The sequence below is a fragment of the Myotis davidii genome, unplaced genomic scaffold, assembly GCF_000327345.1.
Source record: "Myotis davidii unplaced genomic scaffold, ASM32734v1 scaffold149, whole genome shotgun sequence".
NCBI classification, from domain to species: Eukaryota; Metazoa; Chordata; class Mammalia; order Chiroptera; family Vespertilionidae; genus Myotis; species Myotis davidii.
This window is the reverse complement of record NW_006352194.1, coordinates 195,529-216,604: the sequence shown is the minus strand read 5'-3', so window position 1 is coordinate 216,604 and position 21,076 is coordinate 195,529. Positions and strand designations below refer to the sequence as shown.

Below are 21,076 nucleotides of genomic sequence, written 5' to 3'. Positions count from 1 at the left end.
GAGAGAGAGAGAGGGAGAGATACTACAACTCACCAAAGCTGCAGCCACCAGACACAAAAAGTTCTGGCCTCAGTAACAACGGCCTCAATAACTGCCTATTTCACTCCAGGAAATCAGGAAGAAAGTATACAGCACCCTTGATTATAAACTCCCTGTGGACAGGTCTATTCAGTATTTCCCAAAGTCAGAATTTCTTACCCTTGTGATTCAAAACGTTGGCTGTTTCAGATAACTATTTTAGATAATTGTTTAAATGACCTATTACATTATTCCTTCTTTGGAAAAATCCCCAAAGAGCAATGTTGGTTAATCTAGGTATTTAAATATGGTTTAAGTGAATATATTGATATATACCTTTCATGCATCTCTTTGGCTTCTCTCTCCTTCCTTTTAATTTCCAGCTCAGCAAAGAGTTTCATGGTCTGTTTGTATACTGCTTGTTTGAACTACAAGAAAGTTAAGAACCAAAGAAAATAAAATTAAATTATTTTACCAACTACTTGAATCAAGTACTTTCAGATGGAGCCCCAAACAAAAGCAGACTAGAACTCGGCAAAGAAAAGGATCTTCAAAGAGAACCACTTAATGATGCTCTCGAGAGATAAATAACACACATCCACCTCTGAGATATTTCCACCACTTTCACCATCAGATGATACATAGAAAACTTGCTCTTGTAAAAAGCACTACCTACTCATCACAACCATTTGAGATTTTGGAGGATCCTTGGTGCAAAGACCTTCCAAAATTAACTTCCTTTTCACAAAAATTTTATAATTACTCTGTGCTAGGCACCAGACTAGATACTAGAGATATGAAGTTGTTATCAAGACGACCAGTCTTAGGGGTCTATTAACTGTGGCAGGGCTGTAATTGCCACCCCCACCCATCTCATTATCTCCTCTCCCTCCATCTAAAATCCCTTACCTTCAGGCACATTGTCACCTAACATTAAAGCCTGTGTTCCTAGGCTTCCTTGTAGCAGAGTGAGGTCCACGTAACTTAAGTTTCAGCCCATAGGATAATAGGAAAAGTGATGTAGCAACTTCCTGGATGTCCTTAGAAAGAGCAGGCTTATCCCTCCTTGCTCCTTTCCTCTACTCTGAACTCTGAGGATGGGGCAACATCCTTGTTGGAAGAGTCAGAAAGAGTTAACATATTAGATAGAAAACAGAACTCTGCCTGGCCGGACGTAGCTCAGTGGCTGAAAATCAACCTAGGAACCAGGAGGTCATGGTTCAATTCTGGTCAGGACACATGCCCAGGTTGAGGGCTTGGTCCCCAGTCGGAGGGCGTGAAGGCAGCCAATTAATGACACTTTCATTATTGATGCTGGTCCCCAGTCGGAGGGCGTGAAGGCAGCCAATCAATGACACTTTCATTATTGATGTTTCGATCTCCCTCTCCCTTCCTCTCTGAAGTCAATAAAATATATTTTTTTTAAAAAGGAAAGAAAACAGAACTCTATCTCTAACACTTTCCCCCCAAATATAAAGTATTTTAAATATACAAAGAAAGTTAGAAAATAACTCATCATGCAGATTTCATAGAACCTACATCCCAAAATCAGAGGCACTGGAGAAAAGAGTAACATATGAAGAGAAAAGTAAGTAAAAGAGCCCAAAAATTTCCCGCTTGTTATAATATTGTTACTGTCCACAATGAAAGCAGTGCTGACCAACTCCAATCTCTAATAAAGACAAACATCAAAGGAGTAAAAGAGTCTGTCATGAATATTTTAACATCTTTAAAAGCTCTAAACTCTCCTGGGTGAACAGTTACTGGTGATTGTCAATATTTTATATTTTTCTGCTTTTTCCAAATTTTCTATCATTAGCATATGTTCCTTTATAATCAGAAAAAAAAGACAACTAACATAAAGTTAGGGTGCTTGCCTGGCTGGTGTGGCTCAGTAGTTGAGCACTGACCCAGGAACCAAGAGGTCACCAGTTCGATCCCCAGTCAGGGCACATGTGTGCTCGATCCCCAGTAGGGGGCATGCAGGAGACAGCTTCGATCAATGTTTCTCTCTCAACGATATTTCTATCTATTCCTCTCCCTTCCTCTCCCTCTCTTTCTAAAAATCAATAGAAACTTATTTTTTTTAAAAAAAAATAGGGTTAACAACGTAGAAGAACCAAGGAATATTTGTAAGAGGACCTTCAGAAAAGACTACAAAGAGTAATTAAAAGGAACAGAAAATAAGACTGAGGAGAAAAAAACTAAAATACTGGAAGAGAGTAAACCCAAAATAGGTGACCATTGGAAAATATAGCCTAGTAGTTCTCAAGCAACATTACTGTCCAGATGATGGGACCAATCACTGTTAGCAAAATCAATGAAGCAAGAGAAGTTGCAAAGAAATTTCTCTAGCAAGACAGCCTCTTTTCTATAAATCTTTAAAACCAAGATAGGTATATGGATAACTTACATGCTGACCTAAGTTGAGGCAAGATTAAGATGACTTTAAATTTTTCAGGCTAAAGAGGCAAAAAGACACAAATATTTAAGTAGACTCTCTCGCTTAACCAATCTCCAATAAATAACCTACTGGATTTTCCAATGCTCTCCATCACTCTGTAAATTATTACCTAGAGAGCACAATGAACTCATGGCTCATAGCTGTTTAAGAGTCACTTGTGGCCTGGCTGACATGGCTCAGCTGTTTGGAGGGTCATCCTGTACACCAAAAGGTGGCAGGTTCGATTCCCAGTCAGGGCACATATCCAGGTTTCGAGTTGGATCCTCGGCCGGGGTACGTGCAGGAGGCAACTGATAGATGTTTTTCTCTCACTTCGATGTTTCTGTCTCTCTCTCCCCCCACTTCCTCTCTCTAAAATCAATCAACACATAAATAAATGAAAATAAGAGTCATCTGTGATTTTTCTCAAAGCTGTCTGTGCCAGTTGCAATTAATACTAGTGTGATTTAAGTATCACAGAAATTCATAAATATGGTTATAAAAATGGCTACTGTTTCCTTTTAAAACTAAGTACAATGCTTTATAAAAAGTCAATAAACCTAAGTCCCTAAAATAACCGCTACTGAATGAAGTACAGGTGAGATATCTGGAAAAGATTAGGAATAAAATCATAAATATCTAGGACTTTGCTCTATATTTCACAAGTACCGACATTTTTAAAGTACTTCAAAAGAAATTAAAAGTACTAAAAACTATAGATAATGCTTCATGTGTGTGTTTCATAAAATAAAGTCAACTACAAACTCCAATATATGCTCAATAAATGTTTATAGCATGTGTGCATCATTCTTTAGACTTCCCTCTCTTTAACTCACCAGTGAACCCACACACAGCAGGTAAGGTGGCTTTTCCCTCATTTAACTCACCAGCTCTGGATCATCCTCCTCTACATTTGTAGGTTTTCCTTCCTTCTTTAATTGCTTTTTTCGCTCTTTCACCTAAAAAAAAATTGTCGTCATCAAAAAATGAGCACTCATAATTTAGGAATACCCACGAGCCTGCACACACGGTATGTGTGCTTTTCTATACGCACAACAAGAAGTTTCCATTGTGAAAAGAAGAGCCTCCCTCCAAAACAGCAAGGCAATCAGCAAGAACTAGGAGCAAGGGGTTCTTTCTCTCGCCTCATCTAAATCCAGTCGACTGGCAGGATGATGGGACCGTGAGGGAGCTGTCCCCACTCATCAAATCCTAGGCCAGATCCAATGAATTCAACACATCACCCACTTATCTTTCACAGTTTGTGGTTATGTGTTTAGTAAAGAAAACATTGTGTGTCAAGTTTTAGAAGCAGCTACAGAATAAATATTGGCGTGTTGTTTTTTGGCATTTCTACAACTGCATTCTTTTATTTTCACTGTGAAACCCCTTTACGCCAATAATTTTCACATCACGTTAATTGGTGTTTTTACCACTTTGGCAACTACTGAAATCCCCCCAAAAAATCAAATATACTCATCCACACAGAATGACATCACTCCATTAAGCAATCACTCAGTGTCGTACACCAGCAAAAACCAGTGCTTTCCAAGCTCAGAAAGGCCCCACCGCCACCTTGTGGTCAGAAAGACTGAGGGCGGCTCCTTTACAAGCAAAATTCAGATGAAAGGAAACTACTACAATGGTTCAAGTACAAATTTTCAGGTACTTTTCTGATTTTTTCAGAATTGGGCAGGCCTACACGTGCCATTTCCAACACAAGACCAGTAGGATATAATCATGGTCGTCCATCTCCTCTTTTTACTCCTTTTCCTCATTAAACTTGGAGTATTTATTATTATTGGTTATGAAGTTCTGTTTTAGATTCCAAAGCTCTTCAAAGAAAACATCCACATTCACTCCCGACTGAAATAGCCCTTATAAATGGTCTCAAGATTCTTGTCCCGCAAGTAAAAAATTAAACAAAGACCTTTCTTACCTCAACCAAGCCACCTTAACATTTCCCGCCACTCAGATTTCAGTAATGAAAAAATAACAACACCAGCTCTAACTAAATTTATTTCAACTGAGTCCTTCCCTGTTGTTAATACCAACAGGTAGCTCCTCCTTTTTAAAAAATTTACTCATATCCTCTTGCCAGCCTACTTCAAGCCCATGTTCCAACCCCTTCACAGGGACAAGCATAAAAATCAAGGGTCAAGTGTGACCACGGCTGCTCCACTTCTCCACTCTCAAATGGAGCAATGTGACATGTAAAGAGAGGACAAAAAGCCATCTCTCCACAACACAGGACTGGTAAGGAAAGAGGTCGGAGCAGTGTCCTAACCACTCTTCATCCTGAGGTCTAGGGGTGAATTAATAGTTTTAGGCACACACTATTCAGGACCACCACAGCAAAGTGGTGGAGACCACATATGCAATCACAATTTCAACAGTAGGCATTGCTATGTTAACATTTACCCTTCTACAAGATGCCCACGGCTTGCTAATACTTCCTGTAAACACAGCAGCTCTATAAATACTTACAGTGTGTTCCACGTATTCTTTTCCTGCCTGAATTACATCCAGGGCCCTCTTCTTTTGTTCCTGATCCAGTAGCAACTTGTAAGCTTTGTCCACAGCTAATGCAAAACATTGAAATTAACTGTTTCTGCAAACACCCTCTGCAAGTCTGAACTATACTCAGGCAGTGTAAACGGACTTGTGCCATCTAAAAGCATTCCCTACTTTGTTAAATTATTTACTGTTGTTAAACTAATTTTAAAAACATGTAACTATAGCAATGACTTTCCTTGAGAGCCTTCGAAAAAATTAAATATACACTCAAGGCTAAATACACCACATCCAGGTTTAATCCAGTGATAAAACATGGCCAATTATTTTTTATGTTCAAAGAAAAAAAGGATCCTATGCAGTAACAGTCTTTGTTGGCACATAGAAGCTTTAACAAAGCAAACTAAGGTCTATTTCTTAAACAGCGACATTTTGCTTTGGAACGACAACTGTTCTACTGAAAACCAGCTTCTTCATGACCAGAAGACAAAACTATTATATTCTTTTCTTGATCCAGGACAAGGAACAGTTCGTCCCTAACATTGACTATATTATTCAGAAGCAGGTAAACTTACAAATACCTTCAAAAGCCTTTTGTGCTCTGTCAGCATCATCTTGATTTTTGTCAGGATGCACCAAGATGGATAACTATAAGGAAAAAGGAACATTTACTCTTTGCCTGCATTCTTTAAACCAAAAGCTCTAAGATACTGTGGCAAAAAAGACTGTTAGCCAGAAGCATTTTTTAAAAATATTTTTTAATTGATTTCAGAGAAAGGGAGAGGGGAAGGAAGAGGGAAATAGAGATAGAAACATCAATGATGAGAGGGAATAACTGAATGGCTGCCTCCTGTATGCCCCTCTCTGGGGATCAAGCCTGCAACCTGGCATGTGCTGTGACCGGTAATTGACCGGTGACCTCCTGGTTCGTGGGTCAATGCTCAACCACTGAGCAATACCAGTCAGGCCAGAAGCATTTTTTTTAAATTAATAAATATCATAAAATGCCCAGAAATACTGGTCTTTAACAAAATTCAAGCACCAAAAGGTAAATGCACAACTGGGAAACATTTAGGGTTTTAATCACAATGTTGAGGATAAATGTAAGCCTAGTATTATGAAGATGTTGTGATCACAGGGGGGAGGAGGGACATTGAAAACTACCAAGTTCCTGTTAGGTTCCTTATTCTGAGCACTAAGGAATAGGTATGGGACATCATCTCTTTCCTAAAAGAACTTTTAATATAAAACTGTGGTTCTCGCCGAAACCGGTTTGGCTCAGTGGATAGAGCGTCGGCCTGCGGACTGAAAGGTCCCAGGTTCGATTCCGGTCAAGGGCATGTACCTGGGTTGCGGGCACATCCCCGGTAGGAGATGTGCAGGAGGCAGCTGATCGATGTTTCTCTCTCATCGATGTTTCTAACTCTCTATCTCTCTCCCTTCCTCTCTGTAAAAAATCAATAAAATATATTTAAAAAAAAACAACTGTGGTTCTCAGTTCTGGTTGTGCTCCAATCCTGTGAAGCTTTCAAAAAATACAGATGTCTACTTTCCACCCCCAGAGCTTCTGAATGAGTCTCTGACATCTGTACTTGTTAAACCTCTACTAGAATGGGTATCAAGTAATAGTAAGGAATTAGTGTTAATTTTGTGAGGTGTAACAAGTAGTTATGCCAAAAAAAAAGTCCTTTTTTATTTAAGGAGATTCATGCTGGAGTATCAGGTGTCTATGATTTACTTGTCAAAAATTAAGCCAAAAATATATGTATAATGAAGCAAACTGTTGCAAATAGATGGTGAGTATATGGGTGTTCATTGCTTTATCCTTATAACTTAAAAATTTTAAGTCAAAATAAAAAACAAAAATCTCCACAGCCATGGTTAAGAACCACTGACCTACTGCCACTGACAGACAGAAACCAACAAGTTGGAACAGAGGGACTGTGTTGAGGAATGACAGCAAGTGGGAATCTAATGCTAAATCCTACATTACTAGAGACAGAATCCCGGGGTCTGATTCCAACTTCCATCATGTATTAGCTGTAAGACCTTAAGCAACTCACTTAACCTATCTGCCTCATCTTCCACCTATATTAGGTACTTATATTTCACTGTGTTGTTTTAAGGTCGAAATGAAATAATGCACGTAAATAACTTAGCATATTGTCTAACCCACACTGACAACAGTCACCATATAACGAGGACATATATGACAAGACCTATTCTAGTGCATTACTGTAGTACCTCATTTAACCCTCATTAACAACCCCACGAGGTAGACACCATTATTATGTGCATTTCACAATTAAGGTTAAAAGGCACAGAAAGGCTGAAAGTAACTTGCCCCTTTCAAACTTGACATTTTAGAGAAAGAAAAAAACTGAATACATGTAAGTGCAGAGAACTCAGGAAGAAAAAAAAACTGTAAAATTACATAATGGGAAAAGATTAAGTAGGCAAAGATAAAAAACATCTTGGCTTAATAGCAGATCATAAGATGATTATGAGTCAGCAATGAGGGGGCAATTACTGTATTCAAGAGGCAAGCATGCCCTAGCCAGTTTTTCTCAGGGGTTAGAGCACGGCCTGCAGACCAAAGAGTCTCAGGTTCAATTCCTGGTCAAGGACACATACCTAAGTTTCAGGCTCGATCCCCAGCCCAGGTCAGGGTGTGTGCAGGAGGCAACCAGTGTGTCTCTCTCACATCAATGTTTCTGTTTCTCTCTCCCGCTCCTCCCTCCCTTCCACTCTCTCTAAAAATTAATGGAAAGCCCTAGCCAGTTTGACTCAGTGGATAGAGCTTCAGTTCACGGACTGAGTTCAGTTCCAGTCGAGGGCACATACCTCAGTTACAGGCTTGGTCCCAACCCGCTGGGGCATGTGCCAGAGGAAACTAATCGACAAATCTCTCTCACATCGATGTTTCTCTCTCTTTGTGTCTCTACCCTTCCCTTCCACTCTGTCTAAAAATCAATGGAAAAAATACCCTTAGGTGAGGAGTAACAAAAAAAAATCAATGGAAAAATATCTTTGGATGAGCATCAAAAGACAAAAAGAAGCAAGCATAACACTGGGTATTAACAAGGATGTCATGCTGGAGCTAAGAATAATACTCAGCACTGGCCAAGCCCTTTTAAATATGTAGTACAGTGGTTTTCAACCGTTTTCATCTTGTGGCACACAAACTAATTACTAAATTCTGCAACACACCAAAAAATATATTTTTGTCGAACTGACAAAAAAGAAATAGGCATAATTTAATTTTTTTTAATTAACATCCTAGGTGTTTTTTTTTATTGATTTTTAGAGAGAGAGCAGAAGGGAGAGGGACAGAGAGATAGAAACATCAATGAGAGAGAAACATTGATCGGCTGCCTCCTACACACCCCCTACTAGAGATGGGGTCCAAAATCCGGGTATGTGCCCTGACAAGAAAATGTACCAGCAACCTCTTGGTGCATGGGACAATGTTCAACCAACTAAGCCACACTGGCCAGGTACAATAGGTATAATTTTGATTCATTCACATCAAATGGCTATTGTTGTGTTGGTTGTCGTCATTTTTTTATTTGATAAACTAAGGGAAAAGAGGTCAGTGTCCCTGACTAGTCAGGTATTGCATGTTTTTCAAATTCTTGTTTTACGGTTGAAAACTGTAGTACATAACAGAAATAAAGACATTGGGGAAAGTTAAAAACAAAACAAAACATGAAATACATAGAAAATCCAATTTGTGCCGAAACCGGTTTGGCTCAGTGGATAGAGCATCGGCCTGCGGACTGAGAGGTCCCAGGTTCGATTCCGGTCAGGGGCATGTACCTGGGTTGCGGGCACATCCCCAGTGGGGGATGTGCAGGAGGCAGCTGATCGATGTCTCTCATCGATGTTTCTGACTCTCTCTCTCTCTCTCCCTTTCTCTCTGTAAAAAATCAATAAAATATATTTAAAAAAAAAAAATCCAATTTGTAAAGACATTATCAGGAGTGTGATTATTCAACTCACAGAAGGAAAGACTGAAGGTTTACTCAACTCCCAAAACTACTTTGTAGCTCAAGTTATTAAACACTAGAGGCCCCGTGCATGAAATTTGTGCACTTGGGGGGAGGGGGACCCTCAGCCCAGCCTGCACCCTCTCGCAGCCTGGGAGCCCTCAGGGGATGTCCGACTGACAGCTTAGGCCCATTCTCCGCCTAAGCCGGCAATTGGACATCCTTAGCACTGCCACAGAGGCAGGAGAGGCTCCCACCACCACCACTGTGCTTGCCAGCCGTGAGCCCAGCTTCTGGCTGAGCGCACTGACCACCAGGGAGCAGGCTCCTGCATTGAGTGTCTACTGCCTGGTGGTCAGTGCATGCCATAGTGACCTACGGTCAATTTGCATATTAGCCTTTTATTATATAGGATATAGGATTAGACTGAACAAGAATCAGACATTGTGGATCTCTTTTCCTAGAGAATTTCTACAAAGCACTCCTTATATTAAACCAGTTATCTCCTGGATAGTCATTTAAATTTACAAAAGAAAATTACTAAGGAATGGGGTCTTAAAAGAATAAAGAACTGTTACAAATCATTTAACATGTTCTCTCCTGGAAGCCAGGGGACTTAGTATATATGTCTCCATATAAGCACTACAATTCTACTTGTACTTCTCTCCCTTTTAATTAAGGGGCTAAAGAGATTCTATTTGGATATAAAATTCATTCCATTCAGAGGTAAGCTATGACCATCAAATTACTTAAGATTTTATGTCACTATAAGGTTTTTATCTGAGTTACATAGCCTTAAGTTTAAAAAAAAAAAAGTTAAATGTTGGTCCAAACGTCGTAACAGCAAATCTTAAGAAAACCATCACATGATTACATTTTCAAAATGTTCAAACTCCGTCCATTACAGAGAAATAGTACTATACCTGCCGAAACCTCTTTTTTATTTCTTCATCTGTCACTTCAGGATCTATCTGAAGAACCTGAAAGAATCAAAATCAACACTGTAAAAAAAATTAAAAGACTTCATAAATTTAAGAGATGCCCAATAAGTATACATATTCTAATCAACTTCTAGAATAGTTCTCAGTCCTAGCCAGTTTGGCTCAGTGAATAGAGTGTTGGCCTATGGACCAAAGAGTCCCATGTTCGATTCTGGTCAAGGGCATTATGCCTGGGCTGCAGGCTGGATCCCTAGTAGGGGGCGTGCAGGAGACAGCCAATCAATGATTCTCTCTCATCATTGCGTTTCTACCTCTCTCTCCCTCTCCCTTCCTCTCTTAAATCAATAAAAAAAATAGAGAGAATAGTATTCAGCATTCTAGAACTGTGCCTGGCACACAGTTCTAAAAATGCTCCAGAAATGTTAATGAGCAAATCGATAACAGAATAATAGCTATTCTGTTTTAGGTTTTCAATACAGTAGTTACTTTCACTCCATCAGAAAAATAATAACTTACCTTATACCCAGAGACATATTTCCAAACTGTAAGAAAATACTGTATTTCTCCTTCATTCATTAATAAAAGTACCCACACCTCCTATTCCCCTACTTACCTTTGCAAATGTGGAAAAAGCATAGAACTCAACAGGGAAAAAATAAGGCTGGCTGATTTTCACCTCAATTGAGAAGTGCCCACTTGGCGCCACTTTATATCTATAATTTACATGGCCCGATAGTGCTCAACCCAGAGTGAACATCGCAATCACCTGTGGAAACCTGACATCAATGCCTGAGGCCCCCCTGTAGGAAAGTCTGATTCCAAATGGCAGAAATATCTGTTTCGGTTTTTTAGCAATACTGTTTTAAAAAATAAATTTAACTATTCTTCTCCAAGCCTGGGTATCCTGGTGTTGACATTCCTTATCAAGGATTCTAATCCCATTACCACAAAAATACATGCATTCATTCAAATATTTTATGTAGTAGCTACTACCTGCTGAATACATTGCTATGTAATAGAAATGCAAAGATAAACAGGCAAGGGAACGTGTGTGTTTAAAGAACTTTACTTTTTTTTTAATATATATTTTATTGATTTTTTACAGAGGAAGGGAGAGGAATAGAGAGTTAGAAACACTGATCAGCTGCCTCCTGCACACCCCCTACTAGGGGTGTGCCCACAACCAAGGTACATGCCCTTGACCAGAATCGAACCTGGGACCCTTCAATCCGTAGGTTGATGCTCTATCCACTGAGCCAATCTAGTTAGGAGTACCTAATTAAGTTAATAACAATGTACCTACTTATATAGTTTAAGTTTAAAAAATTTGGCTCTCAAAAAAAAAATTTCAATCATTGTACTGTTGATATTTGGCTCTGTTGAAGCCGCAGTTTGCCGACCACTGGGTTAGGGCAAACTTAACTTTTTTTTTTAAGTTTTTTTGGTTTTTTTTGTTTTTTTAGAAAGGAGAGGGAGAGAGATAAACATCAACTAAGGCTCAGTTATTAAGGGGGGTGGGAGAGGAAAAAAATAAATCTTGATATGAAAAGTACCTACTGCCCTGGCTGGTTGTTCAGTGGTTAGAGCATCGGCCTGGGGACCAACGGGTCACAGGTTTGATTCAGGTCAAGGGCACATACCTGGGTTGCAGGTTCAATTCCAGTTCCCGGTCAGAGTGCTTGCGGGAAGCAACCCATTGATGTGTCTCTCTCATCAATGTTTCTCTCTCTCTCTCTCACCCCTCTTCCTTCCTTCTTTCCATTCTCTCTAAAAATCAATGGGAAAAAATATCCTTGGGTGAGGATTAACAAAAAAAGAAAATACAAACCAGAGAAATTAAAACTGAAAAGTAATCTGCTAAGCTTAATCAGATGCTTAAAGGGTCTTAGGAAAACCTGTCAAGTAATGTCAAGGTTTATAGCAAGCTTTCAGAGCATTCAAACAGCCCACCTATAGCAGAATTATTGGTATGCAATGAGGCTGCATCAACCATAACATTCAATAGACTTTTGAGATGTTCTTAATAATTTGAGAGAAGGGATAGGGAGAGAGAGAAACACCTATGTGAGAGAGATAGAGAGAGAGAGAGACAGAGACAGAGAGAGAGACAAAGAGCGAGAGAGAGACAGAGAGAGAGACAGAGAGAGAGAGAGAGAGAGCGAGAGAGACAGAGAGAGAGAGAGAGAGAGAGAGAGAGAGAGGGAGAGAGAGAAATCGATCGGTTGCCTCCCACACACACCCTGACTAGGGATCGAACCCTAAACTTGGGTATGTGCCCTAACTGGGAATCGAACCAGCAACTTTTCAGTGCATGGGACGATGCTCAACCAACTGAGCTACAACCAGCCAGGGCTCAAAAGACCTTTGCAGGTTATGAAAAGAGCATACCCATTCTCAAATGCAAGGCATACAACCAGAGGTAAGGGAGAAAGAACGTTAAAACAGAATTTTCAAGAGTCAGTGTGCCCCTTCATACCTTCCCAAGGGAGAAAGGAATTGGGAAAAACTCAGAGAGAAAGAATGCAGCCATATAAGATTTACAGGTAAAGAGAGATAACTGTATGTACACAAATATTCAGAGAACTTTACCTTACCTTGGTTCTGGGGAAAAGGAATGCATTAGAGCAAACCAAAGGCCAACAAACCCCAGAAGATGTCCAAAATGAATGAGAAAGGATGGTAAACTTCCCACCTTCACGAGCGCGCGCACACACTCACATTCACACACAGCCTCCAATAAAACGAGCCAAGAACTAATCATGCCAAATATAATTCATAAACTGGTTCCTAAGTGTTTTTTTTAAAGCCATAATTTATATTTTTTTGGGCAATTGGGACTATTTGCAAGTGGACTCTGGCTGGATTATATTATTGAAATAATGTTGTTTTTCCTAGGTGTGGTCATGTTTTGTGATTATGTGGAAATGTGCCCTTGTTTTGAAAAGATAATGCTCAAGTATTTAGGCATAAAGAGTCACAATGTCTGCAGCTTACTTTTAGATGAATCGGCAAAAAGGAAGAGGGTATGTATACTTACATAAATAAATACATAACACACACACAAAAAGGTATTTTTCCAAGTTATAGCACGTGTGCACTGATTACCAGCAACAAATATTCACCGAGTGCCTTCAAAGCTAATCCAAGTCCTTTCCTATCTTTTAGAGCTGTAGGTAGCCATGAAACACAGTGAAGACAATGACCATTACCTGTGGCCCAAATCTCTTTGAAGCCAGATTTATACATTAAATGCAAACTTTTAGGGCACACAGGACTGCTAGATACTGTGCTCACATACTATTTTCATGGAATTTAAGGCCTAGCAGGGTGGGTATCGACAAGTAATAAGTAACCCTTACAGAAATGATAAATGCTGGGAAGTGTTTGAGATCTTGCTCCCTGCATGTTATCAGTTTGGCTCGGATAAACTCTTATAAAATTTCCAAAAAAAACAAACAAAAATGATAAGTGCCACATTACCAATATGGCTCTAAGGAAGCACACGGGATGTTCACATTCTTGGAAGATTTTTCTGAGCTGTGTCTCGGGCTTTGGGGATACTGCAATGAAAAACCCACAGTCTTGGAACACAAAGAGTTAATTAATCATCATACAGCAACAAAAATGCTTGACTGTGGCATTTATATAACTTCCCAAACTCAAATAAACTGTAAGTCTCCTTCTTTGGGGCCTTAGACTTAAAAGAGGAATCCAGCCTTAACATCACACCTGAATTCTCTGACAGGTTAAATACCTTTATTTCCAAGGTGCTGAACAAGATAAACAGAAAATAAAATATGTGGTACCATCTGCTGGAGCCTTAAAGTTAAATTAAAATTTTTTTAAAAAGAGCCCAGCTAGTGTGGCTCAGTTGGTTGAGTGTCATCCCATGCACCAAAAGGTCACCAGTTCAATTCCTGGTCAGGGCATATGCCCAGATTGCGGGTGTGTTCTCCCATTGGGGTGCGTGTGGGAGGCAGCCGGTCAATGTTTCTCTTTCACATGCAAGATTCTCTCTCACTCGCTCCCTCTCCCTTCCTGTCCCTGAAATCAATAAAGCTTTTTTTGTTTTGTTTTTTAAAGGAACATGAAAAAGGTAGGACTGAGCAGGGGCACAGGTCTACTGGAGCTTATGGAAGGAAGGGGAGGGAGTTCTTAATCTAAGAATTATAGAATGCATAAGAAAGATGACTGCATAATGACCGAAGGTTAGAAATGTATTCAAATTCAGAGCTGTTGAAATGGCAGTCAGGAAAAAAATGCTCCCTGGAAAAGGATTCCTGTAATAAGACTCCTAATTCCCGGACTAATTTCTGCCTTTTCTACCTGCTGCTCAGTAAGGTGGTGTATAGGAAAACTATTTACATTTCAATTGATAGCTGAGAGGACAGCCACTACTGCATTATTTCTCCTTACTAGAAAAAGACCAGTCTGCTTACCTCTGTAGAAAAATCTGATTCATTTAGATCAGGGGTGGGGAAACTTTTTCTGCCAAGGGTTATTTGGATATTTATAACATCATTCACTTAATATAATTAACTTACTTAATATAAATTTGTTGTTATGAAATAAGCTTCTAGATTTATTGAATTTTGAGTCCCACCTGTGGTTGTGTTGGCAGCGCCAGACCAAATGATTTCTTGAGCCCATGAGCCAGACGTTCCCCACCTCTGATTTCGATGTTTCGATAGTTGTTACATAAAAAATACATCACTGATTTCCAAAATCATTAGGAACACCTAATTCTGACTTAAGTGTTAAAAAACAACTTAATGACACCCTGGCCAGTGAGCTAAGTGGTTAGACCATCGGGTCTTGAGTTTCATTTCTGGTCAAGGGCACATACCTGGGTTGCAGGTTTGCTCCCCATCCCCCACTGCACCCCCACCACCACCCACCGTCAGGGCACATGTAGGAGCCAATGTGTCTCTCTCACATTGATGTTTCTCTCTCTCTCCCTCCCCCTTCCTTCCACTCTCTGAAAGGCAATGGAAAAGATATCCTCATGTGAGGATTAACAAGAAAAAGCAACTTTATGACACCCATCCTATAGAGAGGCCAGCACACTTGTATGAAATAGAAAAGACAAAAGTTCTAATGGACAGCCATGGAATCCTGCCCACTCAAATACAATCTCACACCTTCCTAAGTGTGCCCACCTCCTCATATCTTTATGCATCCAAATATGTTTTCTATAGTCAAGACAGGAGCTACGGAGTAGTGAGTTCCACTTCCAGAACCACATTAACTAGTAGGGCATTAAAATCCTAGTTTTTCATACTGGTCCTATTATCTGTCACTCCTCATCAATCAGATCTCCACAGAAACCCTAATTACCTTTACAAATAAATGGCTAAGTTATACTAGTATGATTACTTGTCCCCTTTTCATGTACTATGCTCAATTTAAAAGTATGACTTAACAGAAGTTGAAAGAACATACCATCAAGTTCTTTATTACCCCCTCAAATTATCTCCCCTTATGCCCGCCCTCCCCAAAATCTTATCAAAAGTATTTTTTAAGGTTTTCGTCTTCCCCTTCTCTTTGAGCAATGCAATACAAATACATTAAGTGGTGCCAGGCAAAGCAGACATCTACTTTGGGTGGGGAGTCAAGATGGCCCAGAGCAGGGTGTGAGAGCCCATCTGTAAAAAGACAGTGACAACACTGGGAGTGGTGGCCAGTCACACGGTGCTAGAGCCCAACCTGGGTGAGAGGAGCATTCACACAGAAGAGCAGACCAACATGGATGCCGAAGCAGGCTAAGAGGACATCCTGGCATAGTGCGTTAGAACACAAGCGGGTGAGACTGTTAACACTGGAGGGTGGCCCAGTGCAGGGCGTGAGAGCTCAGGAGGAAAGAGGGAGGCACGTCCACTGAATAAACCCCAATGTAGGTGTTTGAGACCAAGCAGGGTAAGAAGAGTGTCCACAGGAACGGCGGTCTGGCACAGGGTACCGGAGGCCAGGTAAGGCCGTCTCCACAAAGGAGCAGCCTAGCAGGGGGTGTGGAGGCTTGGACATGGTAGGGGAGATGCCCATACAGGAGGACATCCAATGCAAAAGGGCTGCCCAATACAAGATGTTGGAGCTCCAGCAGGATGCAGAGAGCATTTCTGTAAAGTACGGCTGGCACAGAGAGCTAGAACTTGAGCAGAGAGAAGAGGGACTCCATGTAGAGGGGTGCGGACTCAAAGCCCAAGTAAGATGAAGAGGGTAGAAAGGGTGCCTGTTTGGCAGTGAGGATGCTGCAGCCTAAGAGGAATGAAAAGAGCCCCTGGGGGTGGAGGGTGGGCACAAAGAACCAGAATCAGGTGAGGAACATACCGCATGGAAGGGTGACCTGGCATGGGAGTTTTGAGCTCCGTTGTGAAGAGAATGGTTGTGCAGTGAGGCAGCAAGGTGCTGGTGTCAGAGTAAAGTGGGATGAGGGCATTCACATAAGGGAAGGCATGGTAATGGAAGATCATTTGCATGTAGGAGGGTCAATTAAGTAAGTACATATTAAAGATTTTTCACTAGAGAGGGAAGATATAAACATGGGAGGGGAAAAAGCTAGAATAAACCGTGATGTTGGATTAAAATTGGGTGTAAACATGTATGTACACACATACACACACACACACTCTCTCTCTCCTTAGCTCTACCTACCAACAGAATCTGGGAGAGAGAAATCCAAATTGCACTGAGTTCACCTACCACTCAAATCTTTATATATATTTCAGAGAGGAAGGGAGAGGGAGAGAGAAATAGAAACATCAATGATGAGAGAGAATCATTGATCGTCTGCCTCCCTCCTGCCCCCTACTAGGGGTGAAGCCTGTTTTCAATAGCCAGCAGAAAACACATGAAGAGCTTCAGCGACATGGCACCGCTTCCCTGACTCCTAGGGAGGGATTTACTTAGGACATACGTCTGCTTGGATCTGAGATTTTTACCAGAGGAAGTGAGAGTGCAGAGTGGTGGCTTCCCAGCAGGTGCATGGCCTCTTTCCACGTAAACCCCCCCACCCGCACTCTCACTGCGTCCCTGAGCTCCTGCAGCAACAGCCTCTCCATCAGCCCACAGCCAACTGGGGATCGAGCCCACAAACTGGAATCGAACCCGGGGCCCTTCGGTCCGCAGCCGACGCTCTATCCACTGAGCCAAACTGGCTAGGGCCAAATCTTGATTTTAAATACCATTCTTCTTTGAAATGAACCAGGGCTCCTCTGTGAAATAGTTAATTTCAGCCTGGGTCAGGAAAAGTACAAGAGTGCTTAGTAATCCAAGAATGATGAAGAATATTAAAAAGACAGGAACTCACTTGAAAGGTAACCTACTAGCCAAATTTGGGACAATTTGAGCATCAAAATAAATATCTAAATATAACCCAGTGATTAATATAGAAACCCCAAGTCCATACTGACAAAAAATTAATAAAATGAAACTCTGATTAAGGACAGGATATTTATACAATCTCAAAGTACTTCCCCATAAAATACTTATTAATTACAGAAAAGAAAAAAAAAGTAACTTCATGAAAAAAACCTAGCGGGCAACTCTTATTTTTATCTTTTTAATTGACTTGAGAGATTTGTTATTCCACTTATTTATGCATTCATTAGTTGTTTCTTGTTATGTGCCCTGACAGGGGATTGAACTCACCACTTGGCATTATCAGAACAACACTAACCAACTGAGCTCCCCAGCCAGGGCTATCAGGCAACTTTGTTTTTTGTTAATCCTCATGGGAGGATATTTTTTTCCCACTGCTTTTCAGAGAAAGTGGAAGGGGGGGAGGAATGGGGGTGGGGGGAGAAAGGCACATCAACTGGTTGCATCCTGCATGCAACTGAAACCCAGGTACATGCCCTTGACAGGGAATCAAACCCATGACCCTTTGGTGCATGGGCCAAAGCAATAACCACTTAGCACACCAGCCAGGGCAAGCAGGCAACTCTTCAAGTGATCAAGTTAACATGAATAGTAATGGGATAAATCAAAATCATGTACCAATTTTTTTTAATGTTTTTATTAATTTTTGTGAGAGAGGAAGGTAGAGGGACAGATAGAAACATCAATGGGAGAGAATCAACATCGATCAGCTGTCTCCTGCACACCCCGCACTGAGGACTGAGCCTATAACCTGGGCATGTGCCCTGATCAGAAATTGAAACTGCAACCTCTTGGTGCATGGGTTGATGCTCAAACACTACATCACACCAGCCAGGCAACTATGTTCCACTTTTTTTTTTTTAATATATTTTATTGATTTTTTTTTTTACAGAGAAGAAGGGAGAGGGATAGAGAGTTAGAAACATCGATGAGAGAGAAACATCGATCAGCTGCCTCCTGCACAACCCCCACTGGGAATATGCCCGAAACCAAGGCATATGCCCTTGACCAGAATCGAACCTGGGACCCTTCAGTCCGCAGGCTGACGCTCTATCCACTGAGCCAAACCAGTCAGGGCCCATGTACCACTTTTTAAGTTACAAAGACATGAATGCAGTATCACTTCTGTGATATTCTTGCCAATATTGCATAAACCTATTCTAACATGAAGAAATATCAGATAAACTCAAGCTGAGAGACTTGCTACAGATTAAGTGGCCTGTAATCTTCAGAAATGTCAAGATCACAAAAGTCAAGGAAAGACTGAGGAACTGTTCCAGACTGAAGACTAAAGAGCCAGACAATTAAATGTAACAGGAGATTCTTAACTGGATCTTTTTGTTATAAAGGTCATTATTGATACAATGAACAAATTTGAATGTGGTCTGAGGACTTAGATGGTTATACTGTGGCTCAGTAGGAAATGTTATTTGTAGGAAGAGCATAAAATATTTCAGGATTGCCCTAACTGGTTTGGCTCAGTGGATAGAGCGTCGGCCTGCGGACTGAAGGGTCCCAGGTTCGATTCCGACCAAGGGCATGTACCTCAGTTGTGGGCACATCCCTAGTAGGAGGTGTGCAAGAGGCAGCTGATCGATGTTTCTCTCCCATCGATGTTTCTAACTCTCTATCCCTCTCCCTTCCTCTCTGTAAAAAATCAATAAAATATATTTTAAAAAAAAAATTTCAGGATGATGGGAAAATGTATTGCCGACTAAGTTGCAAACAGTTCAAGAAGTCGTCTTCACAGTGTACTTGCAACCTTTCTGCAAATCTGAGATTATTTTAAAATAAAAATTTTTTTTGTCTTTTATTAGAACTAAGAATGGGGACAATGATGGGTGGGAGAGAACAAAGACTTGGGTAGCAAGTGGGAGGCACTATCTCACTCAGAACACATGGGTCCTTACATATCTTCAAGGTGGAGGATCTGAGAGGGGAGGGAAAAGATCTTCTCTCTGCTAACAACTAGTAACTCAAGGAGAAACTCTGGGGCCAATGACAGGAGGAAGCAGGGTGGCGCTGCTCCCACCAAGGGGTCAACTTCTAGACCTAAGTAGCTGTGGCCCCAGTGAGAGGAATTACCTGGGGACTTTGCTAAGATAGGTTCCTTCCTCCAGCACAAGACATGGCTGGGCAGGGGCTGTGCAGACCAGGCCAGCCAGAGTCAGTCAGTCAGTATCCATGCCCCTCCCTCACTAATCCCTATAGGCCCCAGATAGGGACAATTCTAGTGAGTGGCTCCTGCCTTTGAAAAACAGACACAATGCCCTGGCCAGTGCGGCTCAGTTAAATCACTGGTTCCATTCCCATCGGGCACATGTCTGAGGTGCAGGCTCCACCCCTAGTAGGGGGCATGCGGGAGGCAGCCAATTGATGTTTCTCTCTCCCTCTCCCTCCCTCTCTAAAATTAATAAAAATGTGTCTAAAAAGAAAGACACTATTCAAAAAAAAATACAGAAACAACTGATGAACCTTGAAAACAGTATAAGTGAACTAAGCCAACATTTGTATAAAGAACAAATGTTGTATGACTCCACTATTTGAGGTACCTAGAATAGGCAAATTCATAGACAGAAAGCAGAACAGAGGTTACCAAGGTACAGGGGTTAGGAGGAATGAGGAGTTATTGTTTAATGGGTTTGGGGTTTCTGTTTTAAATGATGAAAAAGTTCTAGAAATGGTGATGATTGTTTGCACAACACTGTAAACGTACTTAATGCCACTTAACTCTATACCTACAACTGGTTAAAATGGTTACTTTTAGATTATGTATCTTTTACCACAATAAAGAGGTTTTTTTAAGTGCTCCATAAGTGTTATTTTTATGTTAACAATATTCATTTCAATTTATAACTGTGAATAAGTAGAAGCTAATTTAAAACTCGTACAATAAAAGAATTGTTTAAATAGAGACTTTTAACATGTTGCAAAACTGTATTTTATGTAACAACGCATTTAAAATAGCTTGAATAAATAAGTAGCATGAAGTATCTATATGATCCTCCTTATTTTTAAATAAAACTATTAAAATGTTTAAATATAAACAGTAAAGAGTAGCTAGAATTTCTCTTAGGGAGAATTATACATGAATGTTTATTCTTGCTTTCTTTATACTTCAAACTTTAATAAGAAATATGATTTACTTTTGTAAAAAGGAAAAGTTTAAAGTTATAAAACTAAGGAAACCAAAAAACTCTATCTCCTTGTCTAAAATCTTGTGATCATTTTTTAGCTATTGGGATTTTTCATATTTTTTTAAGCTGTGGTGAAACAGAAAATTTTAACAAGCAAAGTAAACAGAAAATCCTAAATTTATCAAAGCTAGTGATCCCTTTACATCTGAAAATAAACCCATATATATTTTGGTTGCTTAAAGATGATGGAAAATATCTGATAGAGCAAAGACTATCTCTTTTTCCTTAACATGGTACCTCTCAGGTACTGCTCACAATAAAAACACCCAAATTCAATTCCAACTATAATACAAATTAGTTGTGTGTTCTGATGTAAGTCTGCCTACAACTATGCAAAGCTCTCATGACACCACAGCAACATCAAACCGCTCACCTCAAATGGGTTCAAATTGAAGTAGGAGGAACCAGGACGGGTCAATCTTTCAATCTGATTTTTGGATGTTAGAACTGAATCTCTTTTCTCTATTTGTTTCACCTAAAATAAAAGAGATAAGAACTTCATTAGTAAAGTTTAAAAATAAATTCTGAATTGTCACCTTAACTAGTTACTCACTGACATGTCCAGCAAATATTTGTGTATCTACATGTGCAAGCTAT

General features: G+C 40.3%; 1 protein-coding gene across 1 annotated transcript in view; it reads right to left on the bottom strand.

Annotated features, from left to right (window-relative positions):
- Positions 1 to 21,076, bottom strand: part of DNAJC8 (DnaJ heat shock protein family (Hsp40) member C8) — a 26,139-nt gene that overhangs the window by 2,978 nt on the left and 2,085 nt on the right. The window contains exons 2-7 of the mRNA XM_006777465.2: positions 20,853 to 20,954; positions 9,888 to 9,944; positions 5,557 to 5,623; positions 4,949 to 5,043; positions 3,349 to 3,420; positions 355 to 446 (exon numbers count right to left, since the gene is read on the bottom strand). Of these exons, the coding sequence (XP_006777528.1) occupies positions 355 to 446; positions 3,349 to 3,420; positions 4,949 to 5,043; positions 5,557 to 5,623; positions 9,888 to 9,944; positions 20,853 to 20,954 (485 nt within the window). The remainder of the gene's footprint in view (positions 1 to 354; positions 447 to 3,348; positions 3,421 to 4,948; positions 5,044 to 5,556; positions 5,624 to 9,887; positions 9,945 to 20,852; positions 20,955 to 21,076) is intronic.